General features: G+C 36.2%; 1 protein-coding gene across 6 annotated transcripts in view; it reads left to right on the top strand.

The window, feature by feature from the left end:
* Positions 1–15,984, top strand: part of CCNT2 (cyclin T2) — a 39,727-nt gene extending 23,743 nt beyond the window's left edge. For 2 of the 6 annotated variants that reach the window (XM_016206248.2, XM_016206251.2), the window contains 5 exons: positions 2,323–2,385; positions 5,514–5,559; positions 7,182–7,345; positions 9,026–9,096; positions 9,534–15,984. In XM_016206248.2, coding sequence (XP_016061734.2) covers positions 2,323–2,385; positions 5,514–5,559; positions 7,182–7,345; positions 9,026–9,096; positions 9,534–10,961 — 1,772 coding nt within the window. In that variant the 3' untranslated portion in view covers positions 10,962–15,984. Of the gene's footprint in view, positions 1–295; positions 5,394–5,513; positions 5,879–7,181; positions 7,346–9,025; positions 9,097–9,533 lie in introns of those variants that run through there. The other 4 variants (XM_016206250.2, XM_016206252.2, XM_016206249.2 and 1 more) reach the window with 4 other exon arrangements.
* The last annotated feature ends 3,702 nt before the right edge of the window (positions 15,985–19,686 follow it).

Genomic DNA, 19,686 nt, shown 5'->3' with positions numbered 1-19,686 from the left:
TAAGTTCTTATTTAATGTCATCACTTGGTTTCGCGACTGAGTGAAACAACATATAACAAAACCGGTTTACTTGGCCTAACTGATAAAAACAAGAGTTAAGTTCCTATGGTATAACACATGATGTTGAATGAAATAACATTATTCGAGGACCTGCTGCGTTCTAAATAAAGGAAAATTTCTGGAGTAATTTTGTCTTTTTTTTTAAACATATCTTCATTGATTTCAGAGAGAGGAAAGGGGGGGAGAGAGAGAGAGAGAGAAACATCAATGATGAGAGAGTCATTGATCAGCTGCCTAGCCCGCAACCCGGGAATCGAACCCCGATCTCCTGGATCCTAGGTCGATGCTCAACCGCTGAGCCACGCCCGGCCGGGCTGGAGTAATTTTATCTTTGATGAAAGTTTCATTTTAAAACAAAGTTGGGCAGAATACTGCTGGCTGGTTATAAGGAAACCATTTTTAAAAATTAAATTTCATTTGACATAACCTTGGGTGAGATTTTAATGTTTTCAGACGGTTAAGACACTGCTTCATTCTGGGTTTGCATTGGAGAAGGAAATACTCTCTCGAGCTGTTGCATCTGATTGTAATGTGTACAAACATACATGGCAGTTCTTGTTCTCCTAGGGCTTATAGTCAGTGTTTAATGAATTTAGATCATTTTTAATGTGACATAATAGTTAATTAAATGTTGAAATCCTTTTCTAAAAGTTACATTGTCTGCAAAGTTCATGCAACTTAAGTGATTTCTAAAGATCATCTACTCTTAGGTTTCACTTTACTATGAGGAAATTGAGGCTGAAGGCAGTTTTTACTTGTGTAAAGTCATGTGTTACTTCTAGAAGAACATTGTCTGTATGGAGATCTGTGTTTAAATCTGTAGGCCTCTGACTTGTTTAGTAAACTTGGGCAAAGTTCCCCACTTGACTTTTTATACCTCCATTCTATATATGCAAGGTATAATAATAATGCCTGCTGTAACATTGTGAATCTGAAGATGAAAGATATATAAAAAATATTGCTACATAGTGTGTATATCATAAATAATCATTATTATGGTAGTTATTTTTTATTTATTATTCCATTCCCAAATGTTGAATAGAATTGGTAATCACCGCTTCTCATAATGACAGATTCTTTTTATTACAAAAGTAGCTTGTTTGAAATGTATATCACTTGTTTGAAGTTTTTATATTATAAAAAGATACAAAAATAAAAGTGAGAATCTTCTCATTCCCTCCAAATCCTGTAATGTAAATGTTATTGTTTTATTATATAAAATTACATAATTATGAAAACTTATAAATAAATAAATAGTGAAAGTTGAAAAGATTATATTATTTTAAAATAATACAAAGTTATATTATTTAAAATTATTGTGTCATTTGCATTGTTTATGACACATTCTTAAGCACTGAGAATGAATAGCATTTAAGGGGAGCATAAGAATTTATAAGAAATACCTCTTTGACTTTCATTAAAGTATGATATTGCAGGTTTTATTACAGTAGAAATATAAATAGACCATATAGTAACTTTATAAATCCAGATTACCTGTTCGTTAGGATATTATTCACTTACTGCTTTGAAGGCATTAGATGCGACCGACCTCGACTTTTTAAAAAAGGAAGAGCCCTGCCCTACTTAAGGGTTGATTGAACATTGAAAGCTTTTCTACATTTTATCTTTGGTTTTAGAAAGTGATTTAATGAATCATGAGGCCTACAAGGTGTACTTACCTTAACAATTTTATTAATGAAACGTAGTTGTAAGCTAAGTGGCTGAAACCCTTTGATCTAAGGCACACTAAGAAAATAACAACACTATGTTATTTAAAAGGTCATTTCTTACACTGAGCTCAAAGGTTATATTTATGAAAAATGTTCTTTTCACATCTTCTAAAAGAGTTGGAATACACTGAAGAACCCCAGTAAATTCAGTAGGGGGAGGGTATATTACATATTGAATTCCCTGCTTAACCTGAGGCGCAAGCTTAATAATAATTGTATTTGTGATGATTTTAGTTTGTTTTTAACATGAGGATTATTTCAAACTAATTGTAATTCAGAATTTTCAATGAATATTACCCCCTGATCTACAAATAATTTTGATAATCAATTTTCATAATTGGAACATTGTCCTTAAGAAGAAATGATTTCTTATCAGAAGTGTAATAATCATGTCAGTGATAAGAAACATTGTCTTTGGGTTTTTTTAATAGTGAAAAATATATTACACATTTATGGTTGTGTGGTGAGTGGCATATCTCAGGCAAGTATTGTAGTGGTAAGTGATTGGGGAAAAAAGTGCTTTTCTTTTCAGGTTTTGAGATCACCATTGAACACCCACACACAGATGTGGTGAAATGTACCCAGTTAGTAAGAGGTAAGTGATCTTTGAAACTTTTAAATTAAGTACAGTAGTAATGATTTTTATTGTCTATAATTGATTTGAATGCTATTTTGTTCTTACAGCCTTTTCTTGAATTTTATTAAAATAAGGGAAATGTCATTTTGAAGCATTACTTTTCAGTGTTCCATATCTTCCTCTTCATCTACTTCTATTTGTGGTTCTCCCAGTCAATTAGCTTCCTTTACACTTCCACTTCAGCAAGTCTCATTTCACTGAAAAGTTGGAGGGCTTCCCAATATTAGGACTCTGTCTACCTCCCCATTGGGCTATGCCTGTCCGATTTCAGTTGATATTTAAGATGGAGGCCGTTAATACATGGGTGCAGAAAATAGTAAAAATTTTTTATTTATGTCAGAAATTTTCACTGACTTCTTGAAAAGATTACAGTATAAGAATTTGCAAGTCAACCTCAGATTTTATTCTATAAAAATTGCCTTTCTTTGCAGATTTGCCATGTTTGCGAATGTTTTGCCCGTGTTCATTTGAACAAAATTGGCTTTATATATTTTTCACAGTTCTTTAGTATTACTAAAAATGGTTTCCTTTTTGTGTATAATGAGGAATTATTTATACAGCTTGATACATGGTGTATGCTGTGGCTGTTACACCTTTTATAAACAGGAGTAGGAAGCTTTTGTATTTTCTGCTTTACTGCTTTAAAGCATGTGGTACACATTTTTCTATTCTTGTTAATGAATCCTATATACCTGCTGTATTCCTACAAATATTTCTTACACAGTTGCATGTTGTTATACTACTACTTCTATTTTCTTGTTTCCCATTAGAAGTGTTACATACTAGTAACAACCTCTTGGAATCTTTAGTTTGCCTTTTTCTCTTACTTCCATTTTGAAAATTAAATTTTGCAGTTTCATTCTTTCACCACCAGACTTCTTTAGGATTATTCTAAACAAAATGGGTAAGACTTTTGAAGGCTTTGTTTTTTTTTTTTAGTGTTTACCTAAACATTCTCACATTTTATTCATTCTAAATTGAATTTATTTTATACCTAGGTAGGATTTTATTATGTCATGGCTACATTTTAAAAAAAAGAAAAGAAAAAGCTCTGTTATCTGACACCACAATGCCACAGTGTTTTGTTAAGATCTGGACCTCTAAAAATGGTGTTTATATATTTTTTATCCTAATAGCATATATTAATTATCACTTGTAAACTAGAACATACTTAATTCCTGTTCTTTGTTGTTATATGAGTATATTTTATAGCACATTCTCACCCCCAGTATTACAGTGTGGTATAGATTTGTATGGATAACTTTGTAGATGTTGAATTAAGAAAAAAAATCTGAGATAGTAGTTCTGTTTTCCTGCAAACTTGAAAAGGGTAAACTGTTTTGTCAGACTAATGGAAAGCCACTTAATTTGTTTTAAATTGAGTCTGATGAAAAAAGATATTAAAGGAGGATATTAATATGGGTTAAAATAATACTTTGATTTAGTAGGAATTGAAACTGGAGTTTCAGCTTAGTATTGTGAAGTTTTAGCTTTTTAAAAATCCTTTTTTACTTTATTAATATTTTTGTACGTTGTCCTATATCTAAAGAAGCTAGAGACATAAAGAACATAGATTTGCAAAGTTGAATAGTAAATTTTAAAACATTTACAAAAATTACAAGTTTGATAAATCATCCAAAGCAAAATATTAGAATATTTTTTGTTAATGTTTAAAATGTGACTGATTCTTAAATTTTAGTACAGATCTTATGTATGTTTAACCCCCTTTTGTCTGACTAACATTTCAAGTAACTAGGGTTTGTATCTCACTCTATTTAATAAATTTTCTTTCATGTTTGGTTTATTTTCTCTATTATAATTTTTAGCTAACAAAAGAACATTTTCCCTCCATTCTTCTGTTGCACAGTGATGGGTTATTGAATTTAGATATATTCTGAGGTGAAAACTGCAATGCAATTAAAATTTTCTTCTCTGCATATTTTGAGTCTTTTCTGAAGGGGATAAATGGTTCGGCTTCTTTAAAGCCCTTTACCGCCTCCTTTTCCCCCCAAGAGAAAGCTGGTATTATGCTCCTTTGCTGCAGAATTGACCTTTCACTTCTCTGATGGAAAAAATGCAATAATTAAGTCACACTGTCTCCAAGACAGCTCATGCTTTGCACTCTTCCTTAGCACGACTCTGCGAAGCCCAAATCCCTTTTTAAAAGATTCACATGGGCAGCAGGGATTACAGGTGCTACAGATAAAAATAGGAGGGGCAAGAATTTGGAGCCTTTTAGAGAGGGGTGAGTTGAGCGGAACTGACCCTAGTTGAAGCAAAGGGGAAAGGGATGTCAGGGCCGATGAGAGTGATTGGAGGAGGTCACCCATAGCAGAGGCATCCCTGCTGGGAAGAGAGAGAAGCAGAAGGGGCCGGGCTGTTTTCAATTTGTGTCTTAATTTCAATTTGGGGGTTGGGGGGGGTATGTTGAAGCATCCTGATTCCCTCTAGAGCACTGTACTCATATCTAAAGTTCTTGTTAATTGGAATCTATAATTTTTAAAAAATACAGTGGAGTTTCCTATATCTATGTCCTTACAATGTTTCTAGGTTGTTTATTCTGTTGATGCTTTTAGTAGCATGATGAAAAATTGAGCGGTTGTGCTCTCAGTTTGGAGGGTGGGGGCTTGTTTTCTTTTATTTTGATGGAAGTACTAGCCAATTTAATATGACTGAGGATTAAGTCTGGCAGGCAACTCTGTATTTTGTATTAGACTTCAAAATCTTTTCTTCTTCTTCCTCTTCTTTTTTTTTTTTTTTTTAAATCCAGGAGAATGCTTTATTGCAACTTTTAGCTGACTAGATGCTTAACTTAGTAACAAGTTTAGCCCTTGTAACTGGCTAGCTAAAAGCAAATCGGCTTGTTTCTCAGATCTTTGGGGGATAGCAAGAAACATTTGAGTGAATGTTGTTGAAGATTTTCAGTAGTATAGAAAATGATGGCGCTCTTGTGATATTTGTAAGTAGTAAGTAAAATTTACTTTTTGTGTACACATCTTTGAAGTTTTTGTTCTGTTGAGAATTTTTTAATGGTAGCATGTTAAAGCTGATAGTATTGTCTTCGTTTTTGTTTTTTTTCCTTACAGCAAGCAAGGATTTGGCACAGACATCCTATTTCATGGCTACCAACAGGTTGTTATCCTGACCCTCTTTGTTGCACTGTTGTAGCACACTATAGCTTCCTTTAATGCAGGGCCCCCTCAATGTGTCTCTTACCCTTGTTGCAACAGGAGACTGGACCATCTACTGTGGTGGTACCTTCCTGTCTGCTTTGCGGTGTATTGTACAAGGGACTTTGGGCACAGAGGGGTTAAATGCACAATGTGAAGTGTAGTGGTGCTTTCTGATGACATATTCTCGATTTGTGAGTGCATAAGTCTAAAATTGGTAGCCTGAATAGCAGCTAAAGATTACAGAGAGCTAAACTTAACGTAGAAATTCGAGCAACTTGGTAAGTATAAAGCTATTTCTAGTTTATAATTATAGTTAAATGACAATTTTTAAAATTTCACATTTATCCGATCTTAACTTTAATCATTAAAATTTTTTTAATAAGTAAAATTTATATAACTTGGGTTTTGTTCCAGATAATACCCACTAGTAGTAAATTAGAAGTAGTCATCTCCTATCAGTGCCTGGATTTGCATAAGTACAATTTGTACTTTTTAAAAAAAGCTTCTTCCTTTTCAGTTTATATAAATAAAAGGTGGTGTGGGTTGTGATTGATCAGTAAACATTTTCATCAATTCTGAAACTGAAGTGGAAGAATAGTTTTTAAAAGCCTTCGATATCTAACATAAAATTCTGTTCTGTATTGATTATATTAATTATTTGTTTTTTAAATGGGTCATTGGGGAAGGGACCAAACCAGCTTTGTGTGGTCCTTAATTTTTTTGTAACACTGTTAAGTTTTATTTTTGGATTGGCAAATATCAGTGTATTTTCTTAGATACGTGTTGTTGGGATTTAACCTCTATCCCAAGGAATTCTGAACAATAAAAGCAGAAAACACTTAAATTTAAAACTGGTTAGAAAAGCCTAATTGTGACATGTTAGATGCCCAGCATAGTAGGAGAAAGTAGTATTTTGTAGTATGTAGCAACAGTGGACCTTGAAGCTGTTGTGTAAATGGTAAGTTTTGTCTGTGGCTTTATTGAAAAGAAAACATAGGTTTACATAGATAAGTATTAAATTCTCTTTAACTTACTTGAGAATTATGTTTGCTGAGCCACATCAATTGGTAGAATCCCTTATAATGCAGTGTTGAAATTTGTCACTTTTATGAAGAGTCCTCTGCTTTTTCTTTACTTTTTTGCCATGATAATTACAAAAGAAACAAAAATGCCATCAAAAAAAGTTTAAGGTGTTGTACTTGTATATAGTGACTATTGGAAATAGAAGTATATAGGTATATCTTCCCCTCCTTTTATAAAGAAATAAAAATACTTTGAATTTAGATGTAAAAGCAAAATTTAGAAACATTAATATCTTAGTAGTATTAATAAAATATTAATATAATACTCTGGGTAGTAAGAGTATGGGGAATGTTCATAATCTAATAGGTTTTTTAGTACTAGAATTATATAACTATAGTGTTAACTTTTAATTTTATAAAATAAGGTTTTGTACTCTAGGCTTACAGAAGAAAACCTTTGTAATTCTGTTTTTGCTCTAATCTTACTGGTAAATGTTTTTCTTTGTTTTACATATTTGAATTTCTATGGCTCTTCATTTTCAAACCTACGCCACAACAGTCTACATCTTACCACCTTCTGTCTTCAGTACAAACCAACAGTGATAGCATGTGTATGCATTCATTTGGCTTGCAAATGGTCCAATTGGGAGATTCCTGTGTCAACTGATGGAAAACATTGGTGGGAATATGTGGATCCTACAGTTACTTTAGAATTATTAGATGGTAAGTAGAGAAAATCTTTTCTTTACAATAAAAATATTTCTTTTTATTACGGAAAAAAGTCTATCTACTTCTGCATAGGTTTGAAAACTAGTGAATTCCATGTACTCATTCCCAACTGAACAGTTAACCAATTCTGGTCAATTCAACATCCTTCTTCCCCTGTGGTTTTTTTTTTTGTTTTTTTTTTTAATTATTTTAAATATGTCTTTATTGATTTCAGAGAAAAGAAGAGGGAGAGAGAGAGAGAAAGAAACATCAATGATGAGAGAGTCATTGATCCGCTGCCTCCTGCACACCCCCTACTGGGGATCGATCCCACAACCCCATCATGTGCCCTGACCGGGAACTAAACCTCAATCTCCTGGATCCTAGGTCGATGCTCATCCACTGAGCCACGCCAGTTGGGCTATTTTATTTTTAATCCTCACCCAAGGACATGCCTTTATTGATTGAGAGAGAGAGGAAGGGAGAGGGAGAAAGAGAGAAACATCAATCGGATGCCCCCTGTACACCCCCCCCACTGGGGATTGAACCCGCAACCGGGGCATGTGCCCTGATCGGGAATTGAACAGGTGACCTTTCAGTGTACAGGAGGACAGTGCTCCAACCCACTGAGCCACACCTACTAAGAATCCCAGATAACACTTCATCTATTAATATTTCAGTTTGGATTTCAAAAAATAAGCTTTAAAATCATAACTATAATTGTGTTTTAACAATTTGGTAATAGATTTAAAAGAATAATTACATGATCAAATGAACAGGATGAAAATAAGTATTCATTAGCCCAACAAAAAATAAAATGAACATATGTTGACCACTCAAAAGCCCTTTGAGATGTTTTCAGATTTTAAAGATTAATTTTGTTGAGTTTAAAATGTACAGACTCAAAGTCAGGTATTATTGCAGAAGATGTGAAGCAGTGAGCTAAAGGTATTTTCCAGCTAACATTCCTTGCTCTGTAGATCCACTGAGGAAGCTTGCCATTGTTGTCTTGCATTATTAAATGTGAGTTGACAGGGAAAATTGGAGGTGCGAGTTCTCTAAATTGAACCTGGAATTTGGGAGTTTCCTGATAAGATATATCTCTGGTTGAGAAATAAGAGAAGTTGGCCAGAGGTAGGAGATTCTTGGAGATTAATACATTTTAGCCATGTATTCTAGATTTCAGACAGGAAATCTTGCTCTTACTTAATACATATGCCTAAACTGGTATGTTGGGTTTTCAGCTTATTTTTGTGGGCTTTCCCCAACTTTGTTCACAAAATATGAAGGTAATGGAAAATAGGGTTTACATCTGTTGCAACTGAGGACCCTAGTACCGTAGAAATGCATTTTATCAGTGATACATCACGTTGATAAGATCTGTTGGTAGACCTTGCCTACAACAATTACTACTATTGTTTTTATCTAGTGGAGATTTGTGTTTTGGGGGAATATTTTTTAATGCTACTAAATTTTCCAGAGATTCTGAGTGAGCACATAAAATTGGGGTGGGGGGTGATTTTCTTTAAAAATACGAATTCAGAGCTGTGTCTATTCTATAAATGCTGAAGGTTGAATAAGAGGGTGCTGGTGGACTAGATGAACTGTTGAGATCCCTTTTTAATGTTGCCCACTTGAGAGAAGTTTAAATCCTAAAGGCACCTTCTAAGTTATAAATTTAAATTTTATTTTTAGAGTTAACACATGAATTTCTACAGATACTGGAGAAAACGCCTAATAGGTTGAAGAGGATTCGAAACTGGAGGGTAAGAGATTGGCAGGGTTTAATAGACTATCAATTTGTCATTTATCTAACAATTACATAGCTAACCAGTTTGAATTTTTGTGGTTAAGTATTCTTATTTCCAGTATTCCTGAGTAATTACAGTGTATTATAAGCTACATACACACATAGTTTATTCAGCTACTGTGTCCAGTGGACTTTGCCAAGTGTTTTATAAATTTTTTATAAATCTCTCAATGATGGAAATAGTCTTCTCTTCTTACAAATGGGGAAGTTAAAGCCTAGACCAGTTACTTTCTCAAATGGCTAGGCTAGGGTTTAGCCTGTATCGAATTCCAAAATTAGTGCTTTCACATTCTCTAGCCTTGTTTTATACCTATAAATACAGAATTTCTATAAGCAAAGAAATGTGTATTAAATTCCTTTGCTGTCATTGATTCTTTTGTTTTGTTTAAATAGGCTAATCAGGCAGCGGCTAAGAAACCAAAAGTAGATGGACAAGTATCAGAAACACCACTTCTTGGTTCATCTTTGGTCCAGAATTCCATTTTAGTAGATAGTGTTACTGGTGTGCCGGCAAACCCAAGTTTTCAGAAACCGTCTACGTCAGCATTCCCTGCACCAGTACCTCTGAATTCAGGAAATATTTCTGCTCAAGACAGCCATACGTCTGATAATTTGTCAATGCTAGCAACAGGAATGCCAAGTACCTCATACAATTTGTCATCACACCAAGAATGGCCTCAACATCAAGAACCAGCAAGGACAGAACAGATATATTCACAGAAACAGGAGACATCTTTGTCTGGTAGCCAGTATAACATCAACTTCCAGCAGGGACCTTCTCTCTCACTGCATTCAGGATTACATCACAGACCTGACAAAATTTCTGATCATTCTTCTGTTAAGCAAGAGTATACTCATAAAGCAGGGAGCAGTAAGCACCATGGACCAAGTTCTGCTACTCCTGGAGTTATTCCTCAGAAGATGTCTTTAGATAAATACAGAGAAAAACGTAAGCTAGAATCCCTTGATCTGGATGTCAGGGATCATTATATAGCTGCCCAGGCAGAACAGCAACACAAACATGTGCAGTCACAGGCAGCCAGCAGCAGCTCTGTAACTTCTCCCATTAAAATGAAAATTCCCATCACAAATGCAGAAAAACCTGAAAAATATATGGTAGATAAGAAGGAAAAAAGTGGATCATTGAAATTACGAATCCCATTACCACCCTCTGATAAAAGTGCCAGTAAAGAAGAACTGAAAATGAAGATAAAAGTTTCTTCAGAAAGGCACAGCTCTTCTGATGAAGGTAGTGGGAAGAGCAAGCATTCCAGCCCACACATTAGCAGAGACCATAAAGAAAAACACAAGGAACATCCCTCAAACCGCCACCACCCCAGCAGTCACAAGCATTCCCACTCGCACAGCGGCGGCGGCAGTGGCGGCAGTAAACACAGCTCCGATGGAGCGCCGCCCACTGTTCTGAGGAGTCCTGTTGGCCTGAGCAGTGATGGCATTTCCTCTAGTTCCAGCTCTTCAAGGAAGAAGCTGCATGTCAATGATGCATCTCACAACCATCACGCCAAAATGAGCAAAAGTTCCAAAAGTTCAGGTAGTTCATCTAGTTCTTCCTCCTCTGTTAAGCAGTATATATCCTCTCACAACTCTGTTTTTAACCATCCCTTACCCCCTCCTCCCCCTGTCACATACCAGGTGGGCTACGGACATCTCAGCACCCTCGTGAAACTGGACAAGAAGCCAGTGGAGACCAACGGTCCTGATGTCCATCACGAGTACAGTACAAACAGCCAGCATATGGACTACAAAGACACATACGACATGCTGGACTCGCTGTTAAGTGCCCAAGGAATGAACATGTAATCATTTGTTTAGGTCAATTTTTCCTTTACTTTTTTAATTTAAAAATTGTTAGAATGGAATCCTCCTGATCTAGCAGTGGTAACACCTGCTGTTGCTGCCACTGTTTCAATATTTGTAAGTGCTGCTTTATTCTCTTAAAAGAAGAGATTATAGTAAACAAGTCTTTCTCTCCACATATGATAGTGTTATAAATACTGTAAAAGCATGGAAGGTGCAAAACTCAGTATTTCTACAATTGCAGCTAAGAACATTAGGATGAATGGCTGGCTGCTTCTAGGAATATAATATGCCTCAAGCATTCGTTATTTATAATTTGAATACTGTAGCTATCTTATTTTTTTGTTGCTTGGCTTTTGAATGAGTGTAAATTGTTTTCTTTTGTGTATTTATACTTGTATGTATGATTTGCATGTTTCAGTGTTAAAGGGATAAAACAGTATACTGAAAACTGTTTACAAGAAAGTGGAGAAAAATGTACATACATTTTTGTATGTTTAGATATTACCATAAATACTCAGGATTGGAGCTGCTTGTAAGTATAACAATATACAGAATAACTTTATTTTATCTCGTCAGAGTCCATCACTAATCTAAAACAAAGGCGGCACTTTTTCATGTTAACCTTAAACTCTAGGCCTTACTGGAAGCCTCTGAAGGGGGACATTCACTACCAGATGGGTATGCAGTGCCACACATGGTCACTACACTGTGAGGCACTGAACTTCTGCCTTCAGAGGTTCTGACCAGATTGGCTGCTGAAATAGCCCCTAGTTTTCTGAAGGCTTGAAGAAGAAAAAATGAAGTTTACACACTCTTGCTGTGAAGTGCAGTTAAATGTGTGTGGGTCTGTTGCAGTGCTGTAGCAGAGCTGTTAATAATGGTTATGTAGAGTACTGTGATTTGAAAACTAAAGTCACAAGACGTACATAGTGAAAAATTAGTAAGTTTTTTCTTCTTAAATAAAGAACTTTAACACTACGTAGTTTAACAGTAAACAGGGATCATTTCCTTTAGCATTCAGAATGACACCATATTCTTAAACATACTCCTCCCCTGAAGCGTGTTTGTGTGTGATGCCATATTTCTTTTTCAGGTAAATTCAGTCTTCCTTATAAAAATAAAATTAAACCTATTGCTCTCTCAGTTCTTTTATATTCTAACAATAAATAAAAAGAAAAGATCACTGTGCATTGTACCTGTATTTATAGCTTATCGGGAACCTCTGAGAAAAAGATGGTCATCCTCCAGGTAGACAGCTAGTGGAGGTTTACATTTGTTTGCACATCTCAGTATATTCCTGTTGGGGGCAAATTGGCACAGTCGTCTGACTTCTGAATAAGCGGTAAACATGAACTTGTTTAAAATTTGTCTTAAACACCAGTAATATGGCTCCAGTTTATCAGTGAGTCTTGTATTTATTCTGTGGTAAATCTTTGAGCTGTTGAGTATCTTTGAGATGGGTTGAATTCAACTTCCTTTGAACTGAAAGCTGTCTTCATTTTTCCTCTATGTATATGAATTATTTTTGTTAAAGCCACTGATATGTGCACAATTGTAATTTTACTCAAGTATGTTGCAGTTGTAAATATTAGAGTTTAATCTTGTGCTCTACTTTTATTTAGCAATTACCTAATTTGCCAGTAGCTTTATAATTTTTTAAAGATAATTGTTGGTTATTTTGTCAATGTTATTTGAATTTACAATACTAGGAGCCTCTTTCTAGGGACTTTGCCTAGCTAGCATGTCCTAACATTTGTTCTTGTCTTGCATAACTTTAGTAATCTTTGTCATTATGTGTAACTGTTCTGTATGGCATATTATTGTATCCACAAACATGATAATTTTGATACAGTTATACTTTGACAGTGGTACATAATCCAAGGACTAGTATATAGAATTAAGCTGAGTGCAGAATGAGGGAGGGAAGGGTTTTGTTCTTGATAATTTAGATGTGAAACCTCTAAGGAACTATCATGTGAAACTACATAGGGTGGTTGTGCTACTGTATGCTTAGGGATGATAATACCAGGAATTTTAATAAGATTTTGTAAAGAATATCCAGAAAATTAGTGAACTTATTTTCAGTATGACATAGAAAACAATGTGAATATTTAAGGTCTGTGACTATACTTAAGCTTCACAAAGAATTTGCAGAATTGTTTGAGATGTGGGAATAAAGGTAATTTTGTTGAATCTTTATTGGTGCTAATGATGGACAGTTTAAAAGGTAGCTAGTGTATATTGTTATGGGTCAGTACTTATTAGTACTTCCAAAATTGAATTTAAAATGCTATGTATTCACTTTTCACTCTGTAAATGTAAATCTTTACAATGACTTTATTTATTAAAGAGCAGCCAGTTGTAATTTTTACAGGATTGTGTGAGCTGTTCAAACTCTTTAACCTCTGAACAGGATTTTAGCTTCCAAAACCACAGTGGGGATAAATATGGAAATCCTTTTTATTCCATTCAGTGAAAATCCTTAAAATTCATATTACCATGAATTTGCTTTAGCCATCTCCTCAGCCTGGTCCCAATAGGCTCAACCAAAGAAAAAGACTCCAGTGAATGGACATTATTACTGAGTCTTCTTGTAAGTAGCCATAAGTAAACCAAAATAATATCCTCAAATTTAGGTATGAAATTCCACATGTGCAAAGTACTGTTAAGGTGAAACATTTTTGATGAGATTTTTAAAAATATTTGAAATATTAAAAAGCATTATCTTTAAACAGCCTATAAAAGAGTGATTCATTTTTTAGTTGTGTTTTCCCAAGATCATAGATAGTTACCTTTATGCAGAAGCACATTACATACAAAGGCTTTACTTCTACCTCTTTCAACTAATTTTCCAATATTGAGCTGTGCCCCCTAAATATTTGCCTTAGCTACTTTAAGATACAGTATTTTCAGAACCAAAGCAAAGGAGTATCTTTTCACAGAAATATTCCTGGAGGCCTGCTTTACGAAACTGGCAGTAGTATTTTTTACTGATAAGACCTTGCAAAAATCCTAGTTCCTTTTTCTTGTTTAACCTAAGGTTCATTTCTTATGCAGGTTTTTAAATACTGAAAAGTCATGTAATCTCCCCTAAGTTGATCTTTGTATTTATAGATGCATCTGGGTCTTCCTGTGAGTATGCAGTATATTCTGGTTAGTCCCAAGAAAATTTCTACTGTGATGCCTGGTTTTATGCAGAATTTTGTGGAGGGGTGCTTACTTTCCTTTGGACCAACAGATTATAATTATGTAATGTTAAGAATCTTCAATGCCAAAAGATTTTTTGAAAGAAAGGGCTAGCCAGAGTAAGGACCAGGCCCTGGGACGTGCACCCTAAACCAACCGCAGGGCTCTATGCTGCCATCCTAGAGTGGGTGGGGCTCTGTCATACAATGAGTTTGGGGAAGAAAGGTGTAAGTTGTTATGAAAGAATTCACATTGGCTCTAGATAACGGGGCTGGAAAAGGTGAAGCAGGGACAGTTCTAAGACAGGCTGTGAGGGAAACTTGTTGCTTTTGTATTGGTTGTGGGCTACAGTCTGGAATATTCGTGTATAAACAGGATGAGGCATCCTCAGGTGATGGCTGTTCCCTAGATAATCAGGAATCGCTACCTGGGAGTTCAGTTTCAACATACATTCAGGAACAGGAAGTCTCTGGTTTCAGCCCTAGGTTCTGTTTGTTACCTGACTTCCTGTTGCTCCCACCCTCCAGCCTGCTGTAATTTAATTAGGATATCAGAATTATCAGCTTGTCGGTAAGATACCTTAATTTTGGCCTGTCTGTCCCCTTGGAACTTAAAGAAATGACTAGTCGAGGTCTACTTTAGATAACTAATTTAAAATGTTTTTTGTTACTGAATGCCTTGCCTTAAAAGCATTTTAAGCACATTTTTGTTATATTGGACCATTTAAATTGCTGATTTTTATCCCTCAGCCAACCTTAGAAATAAACCACTGCTTGTAAGTGAACGACTGTTACCTACTCTTTAAGTCCTTGGTTGATGAGAGATTTTAGGGCTTCGCATTTTATGGAAATAAGGAAGGTGTTTTTTAAACCTGGTATTATCTGTAAAGGAAGATGGTCCTATTCTCAAGATAATCTCACTCTTCCCAGACTATCTAAACCGAAAGCAGTCGTTTCTCACCTAGAACCGTGCTTAAATTGCTAGGTAATTTTTATAGACATCTTGCTGTCTCATGTGCCCATCTGTATATAATGGGCTGACTTAGACGGATTTTTACATTGGAAAAGCACATTCTGTCCCTGGCCACCCAGGCTGCCAATTTACTGTACAAATGTGTTCATTTGAAAATTCAAAATTCAGCTATGTTAACATCTGAAATTTGATCACTGTGGGCTGACACATTGTTTTGTAAGAGAAGTTTGCCTCTGAAACATCTTCATAGCCAGTGGTCTGGGATGTTCAGTGTTTTCAGTCTGAGACCGTGCATCCGTTTCCTCCACGCTGTAGAGTTGGGCGCAGCTGGCCTTTGCTCCTGTGGCTCCTCTTTTTCTGTCCTGTGTAACTTACCAGCGTCTGCTACCTGACAGGTTCTTTAGGAAGGTTGGTAAGCAAGGCCCGTGGAAGGTTGTGCGGCTAGGAGCAATTTTGTTCTTATAAAGGTGACTTAACTCATTCACTGTGATCTATTAGTCTCAAAAGTAAATTCTGAAGGCTGTCTAATTTCCTTTACTTCCAAGTTTTTGAGGGAAGACTCGCTTAAAACCTGTTCAGTTGTTGATTTAACTTGATTGGCCTGTTAATGAGTACATCCTTATTTTTAAGGTGTGTTTTTCAAGCAGTTTCACTCGGTTTGAAAAACTTCACATGTACTCATTTTGTGGTCAACAATGACTGGGATTTCATTTTCTGAATCCCCCAAGGACTCTTGATGGGATGTTTGCTGATAGAAAATCCAAAACAGGAATATGTGTATATGGCATGAATTCAATTAGTCATTGAATTTCAGCTCAGTATCTATTACAAGGAATTAATAAAATTTGTGTATTGACAACATAAATCCAAGGCTCTAACATGTCTTGTTAATGTGAATCAGAAATAACTTTCAGTCCGTGGGAAATAAGGTCTCTATTAATATAAGTTACTCTGAGTAACTTCAGACACCATCATGGAGTGCGGCCTCGGGGGTCAAATTGTCCGCAGTCTGGTCTTGGCCTCACCACTCTCTTCCCCAAAATGTTGGTGATAGTACCTATTGTAGGGTGTGAGGGGTAAGGCCTGGGTGATGGGGAAGGGCTGTATATAAAGAGAATAGATGACACAGAAGAGCATCCTAATAGAGGTATATATTTTGGATATTAGAGGGAATGATGAAGGCCAATCCTGGCGGATTAAATTTAAACACTGCATGCCTCTGTTTATAGACTTAAGTTGTTCACTTTAATTCATACTTTGGAATTTTCCTGTTTAACCTCTTGCATCACCTCCACAAAAAGCAAAGAGTAAGTAGTTGCATTTATATGGAAGGAGAATTAACCAGAAAAATTCTAATCATAAACTGCTTCAGTACTGCTGCTCTTCTCCAGCCCCCTCCCCCACAGCCACCCCCACGGCCTTGCCTGTACCTCCCACTTCAGAGACTGGAAGCCTTGCATGGCTTTAATAACAGAACTAGGTAGTAGAAAAGTTACTTCCTCCACAATGCATTTTAAGCCTAAATACGAAATAAATGTTTTGAAATCACGTGAAAAGGTTTGTCTTCATCTTATGTTGATAATATGAGTAAGGGCTTATTTCCTTAGCACACAATAAATTGCATAAGTTTTATTTAGAAACGGTACAAAGCCGGTAATTACATTTAACCAAACTTAGTAACTCCGTTTAGTGATTCATCCTACTCCATTGTCTCTTCCTTCACTTTCCCTCTGCTGTTTTCCATATAATGAAAAAAATTGTACATTTTTGTTTTAACTACTATATGTGCTTGCCTGTTCCCTCCCCATACTCCACCTCCCAGAGCAATGTAGGACCTCACTAATGAGAGTTTCTATCACTTTGCCATGAAATTAAGCTTATTTAGACCTTAGAAATGTCCAGACATATACCTGAGATCGGTTTTTTTAGTCTTTCAAGTCATAACCTGTAGTAGCAACTGCTTTAGGGATGACATCAGCCTGGTGGTTTTCCACAAGTTTGGGCAGCCTTCCCTGGAGCGTTTGCTATCCCAGCTTCTTCCTGTGGCGCCATACACAAGGACGGGTTAACCTTGTTGAGAACCAGTGAGGATGTTAGGCTATCGACGCTGGGTGCTTTAAAGTTCACAGGTCACCTGGGAAGCCTTTTTAAATGCAAGTTTCTACATTATGAAGTTACTTTAAATTCATACATGTGCAGCAAGTATGAGGAATAAAGACAGGCCAGTAGGCGAGGAGGCTTTTGGCTGCTTGTTGGACATATGGAGTGGGTTCATCTCAGAGCTACTCGTTACACTGTGGAAGGCCCAGTCTCATGCAGGAGGGACTGGATAAAGCAACCACCTGGAATACGGCGTATTCCCCAGCCCAGTACTCTAGAGCTCCCTCCCACTATGGCAACTCCTAATTCAGCCACTGAGAAATGGCCACAAGTGCTGTAGAGCTGGAACTACTTTTAGACGTTTACTTGGGGAGTTTACTGGTGGGTTTATCAGCATCCCAGTGGAGTTTTGTTTGAGTACAATTTAATGATATAATTGATTTATAAACCATGAATCTGGGAGGCAGCAGGGAAAACGCTCTAGAGTCAGACAAATCTGGGTAGCAGTCCTAACTCCCACCTACCAGTTGGATGACCTTAGGAAATTGGCTCTGAGCCCAGTTGTTCATTAATAAAATAAGAAGACTACCTACCAACCCAAACAGCAGCCAGAATTAAGTGATGTGCCTTTTCTAAAAGGGCTCGGTGAGTGCTAGCCCTCCCAACCCCCACCTATCTGCACTTCCAGTGTCCTTCCAGACCCTTTTCCTATTAAGGAAGCTATAACGGAGTCAAATACCTGGGCGATGATAAGAGCAGGATTCCAGTCTGTTATGTCTTAAACACGCTGACCAAAAAAATAGAAAGCTTTTAAAACCAAGACTGGTCTATTGAAACTTGAAAGTTTTGAAGCTTCTCTTTAATATTGTAAAACTGTTCTATATCAATAAAAGAGGGGTAGGTTTGTCAACACCAAAGGCATGTGTCCATTACTGTGATTTGTATACATAGTATAAACATCTTACTCCCTGCCCTTTCCCCTTATGGTTTAATAGGCTTGGATGTAAATAATTGCTTCAAAATAAGAGATAACCAGATTTTAAAGAATACTGAAAATCCCAACTAAAACTTTTTAAAAATTTAAGCCCTAATTTAACAAAATGTTTGAGGTTGTGTTGGTATACAAGTACAGGCGTAACTCAGATACTGAGGCTCAGTTCCAAAGCACTGCAATGAAGTGAGTTGTAAACTTTCTGCTGGTGGAGGGTCTTCAATTTGTTAAAAAAAAAAAAAAAAAATGACATCCTTGAAATGGTAATAGAGCAAAGCGCAATAAAATGAGGTATGCTTGTAAGTAAGGGACATATCCCTTAAATTCCTATCAAATCTGAGAAAACTGTACAATTGGAGAGAAGGAAGGTATACCCACAAAGACCTGTCTCAGCATGTTGGCCAGAGTAAAACCCGTTTTACCTCAGCTGGACTACCTTTCACATTCATTTCTCAAAAAGTTAAAGCAGCAGCTTGATTTTAACAAAGTCTGACAACTGGTGTTAGAATACACCTAAAGTTTATAGTTGTACCATGTTGAAATGCTAACCAGCTTTTTTAAAAAAAATCTACATACGTAACTAAAACAATAGGTGTCAATTAATGGAGCTGACAGCTATAGAAACCTTATCAAATGTGCTTAGTCCACCAACTTACAACAAGAGCTTGTAGTAACTTTGACAACTTGCCCGTGTTCATTTCTGTGAGGCTGAGCAATGTTTGGGACATGAAGGTGAGGCGCGACCTAAGTGGGGATGCCCTTCATTCAAGTGAGGGGAGCAGAGTGCCCTGGGAAGCTGTATGTGCTGACCCATTCTCCCCCTATTCAGCCCTGTTTTATCCCGCCACCTGGCTTAGGTTTAGCTGCTTCTAGATGTGGCAATGACCTAAGTCACTCTGAAAACAACCTAAGACCTAAATCATACTATAAATTGCAGGGAAAGCAGCCTGACGTTTATGAGGCCACCTTGTATAACCCAGCTTCTTGTAGGTGAAGACTTCAGAGGAGTTTGGGGACCTCCAATAATGAAATACCAAGGCCCTTAGCCTTTCCTGTTAACCTTGAAGCTCCTATGACCTGCAAGGTTAAGACTGAGGCCAAAATAAACAGAACCTAGTGCCTCTCCACTTTTAACTCCTCACCTTTCTCAAGTCTTCTGTAAAAAATGTGTCTTTACTTACCAGGCAATTAATTACAATTTTCTTGTTTCTACAATTTATTTTAAACTAATGACATTAAAATTGACAGGACAAAAATAAAAAGAAATATAGTATAAGCAATAGAGATTATAGTTCCTGGATAGTCAAAACTGTAAATACTGGAATAGGTTTTTTTGTTGTTACTAAGAAAATTTTTTCATCCACCTAAGTAATCGTGCCTGGAGCTTGAAGAGACTAATATGTAACAAACTGCAGTAGTGACACTGTAGAATCTTGTTAAATTGGGTTAGATTGACTTTCCAGTAGGAAAACAAAG

This window comes from Miniopterus natalensis, chromosome 8 (assembly GCF_054644295.1).
Source record: "Miniopterus natalensis isolate mMinNat1 chromosome 8, mMinNat1.hap1, whole genome shotgun sequence".
Taxonomy (NCBI): Eukaryota; Metazoa; Chordata; class Mammalia; order Chiroptera; family Miniopteridae; genus Miniopterus; species Miniopterus natalensis.
Note: the sequence above shows the minus strand (reverse complement) of the source record. Positions and strands in the feature narration are given on the sequence as shown.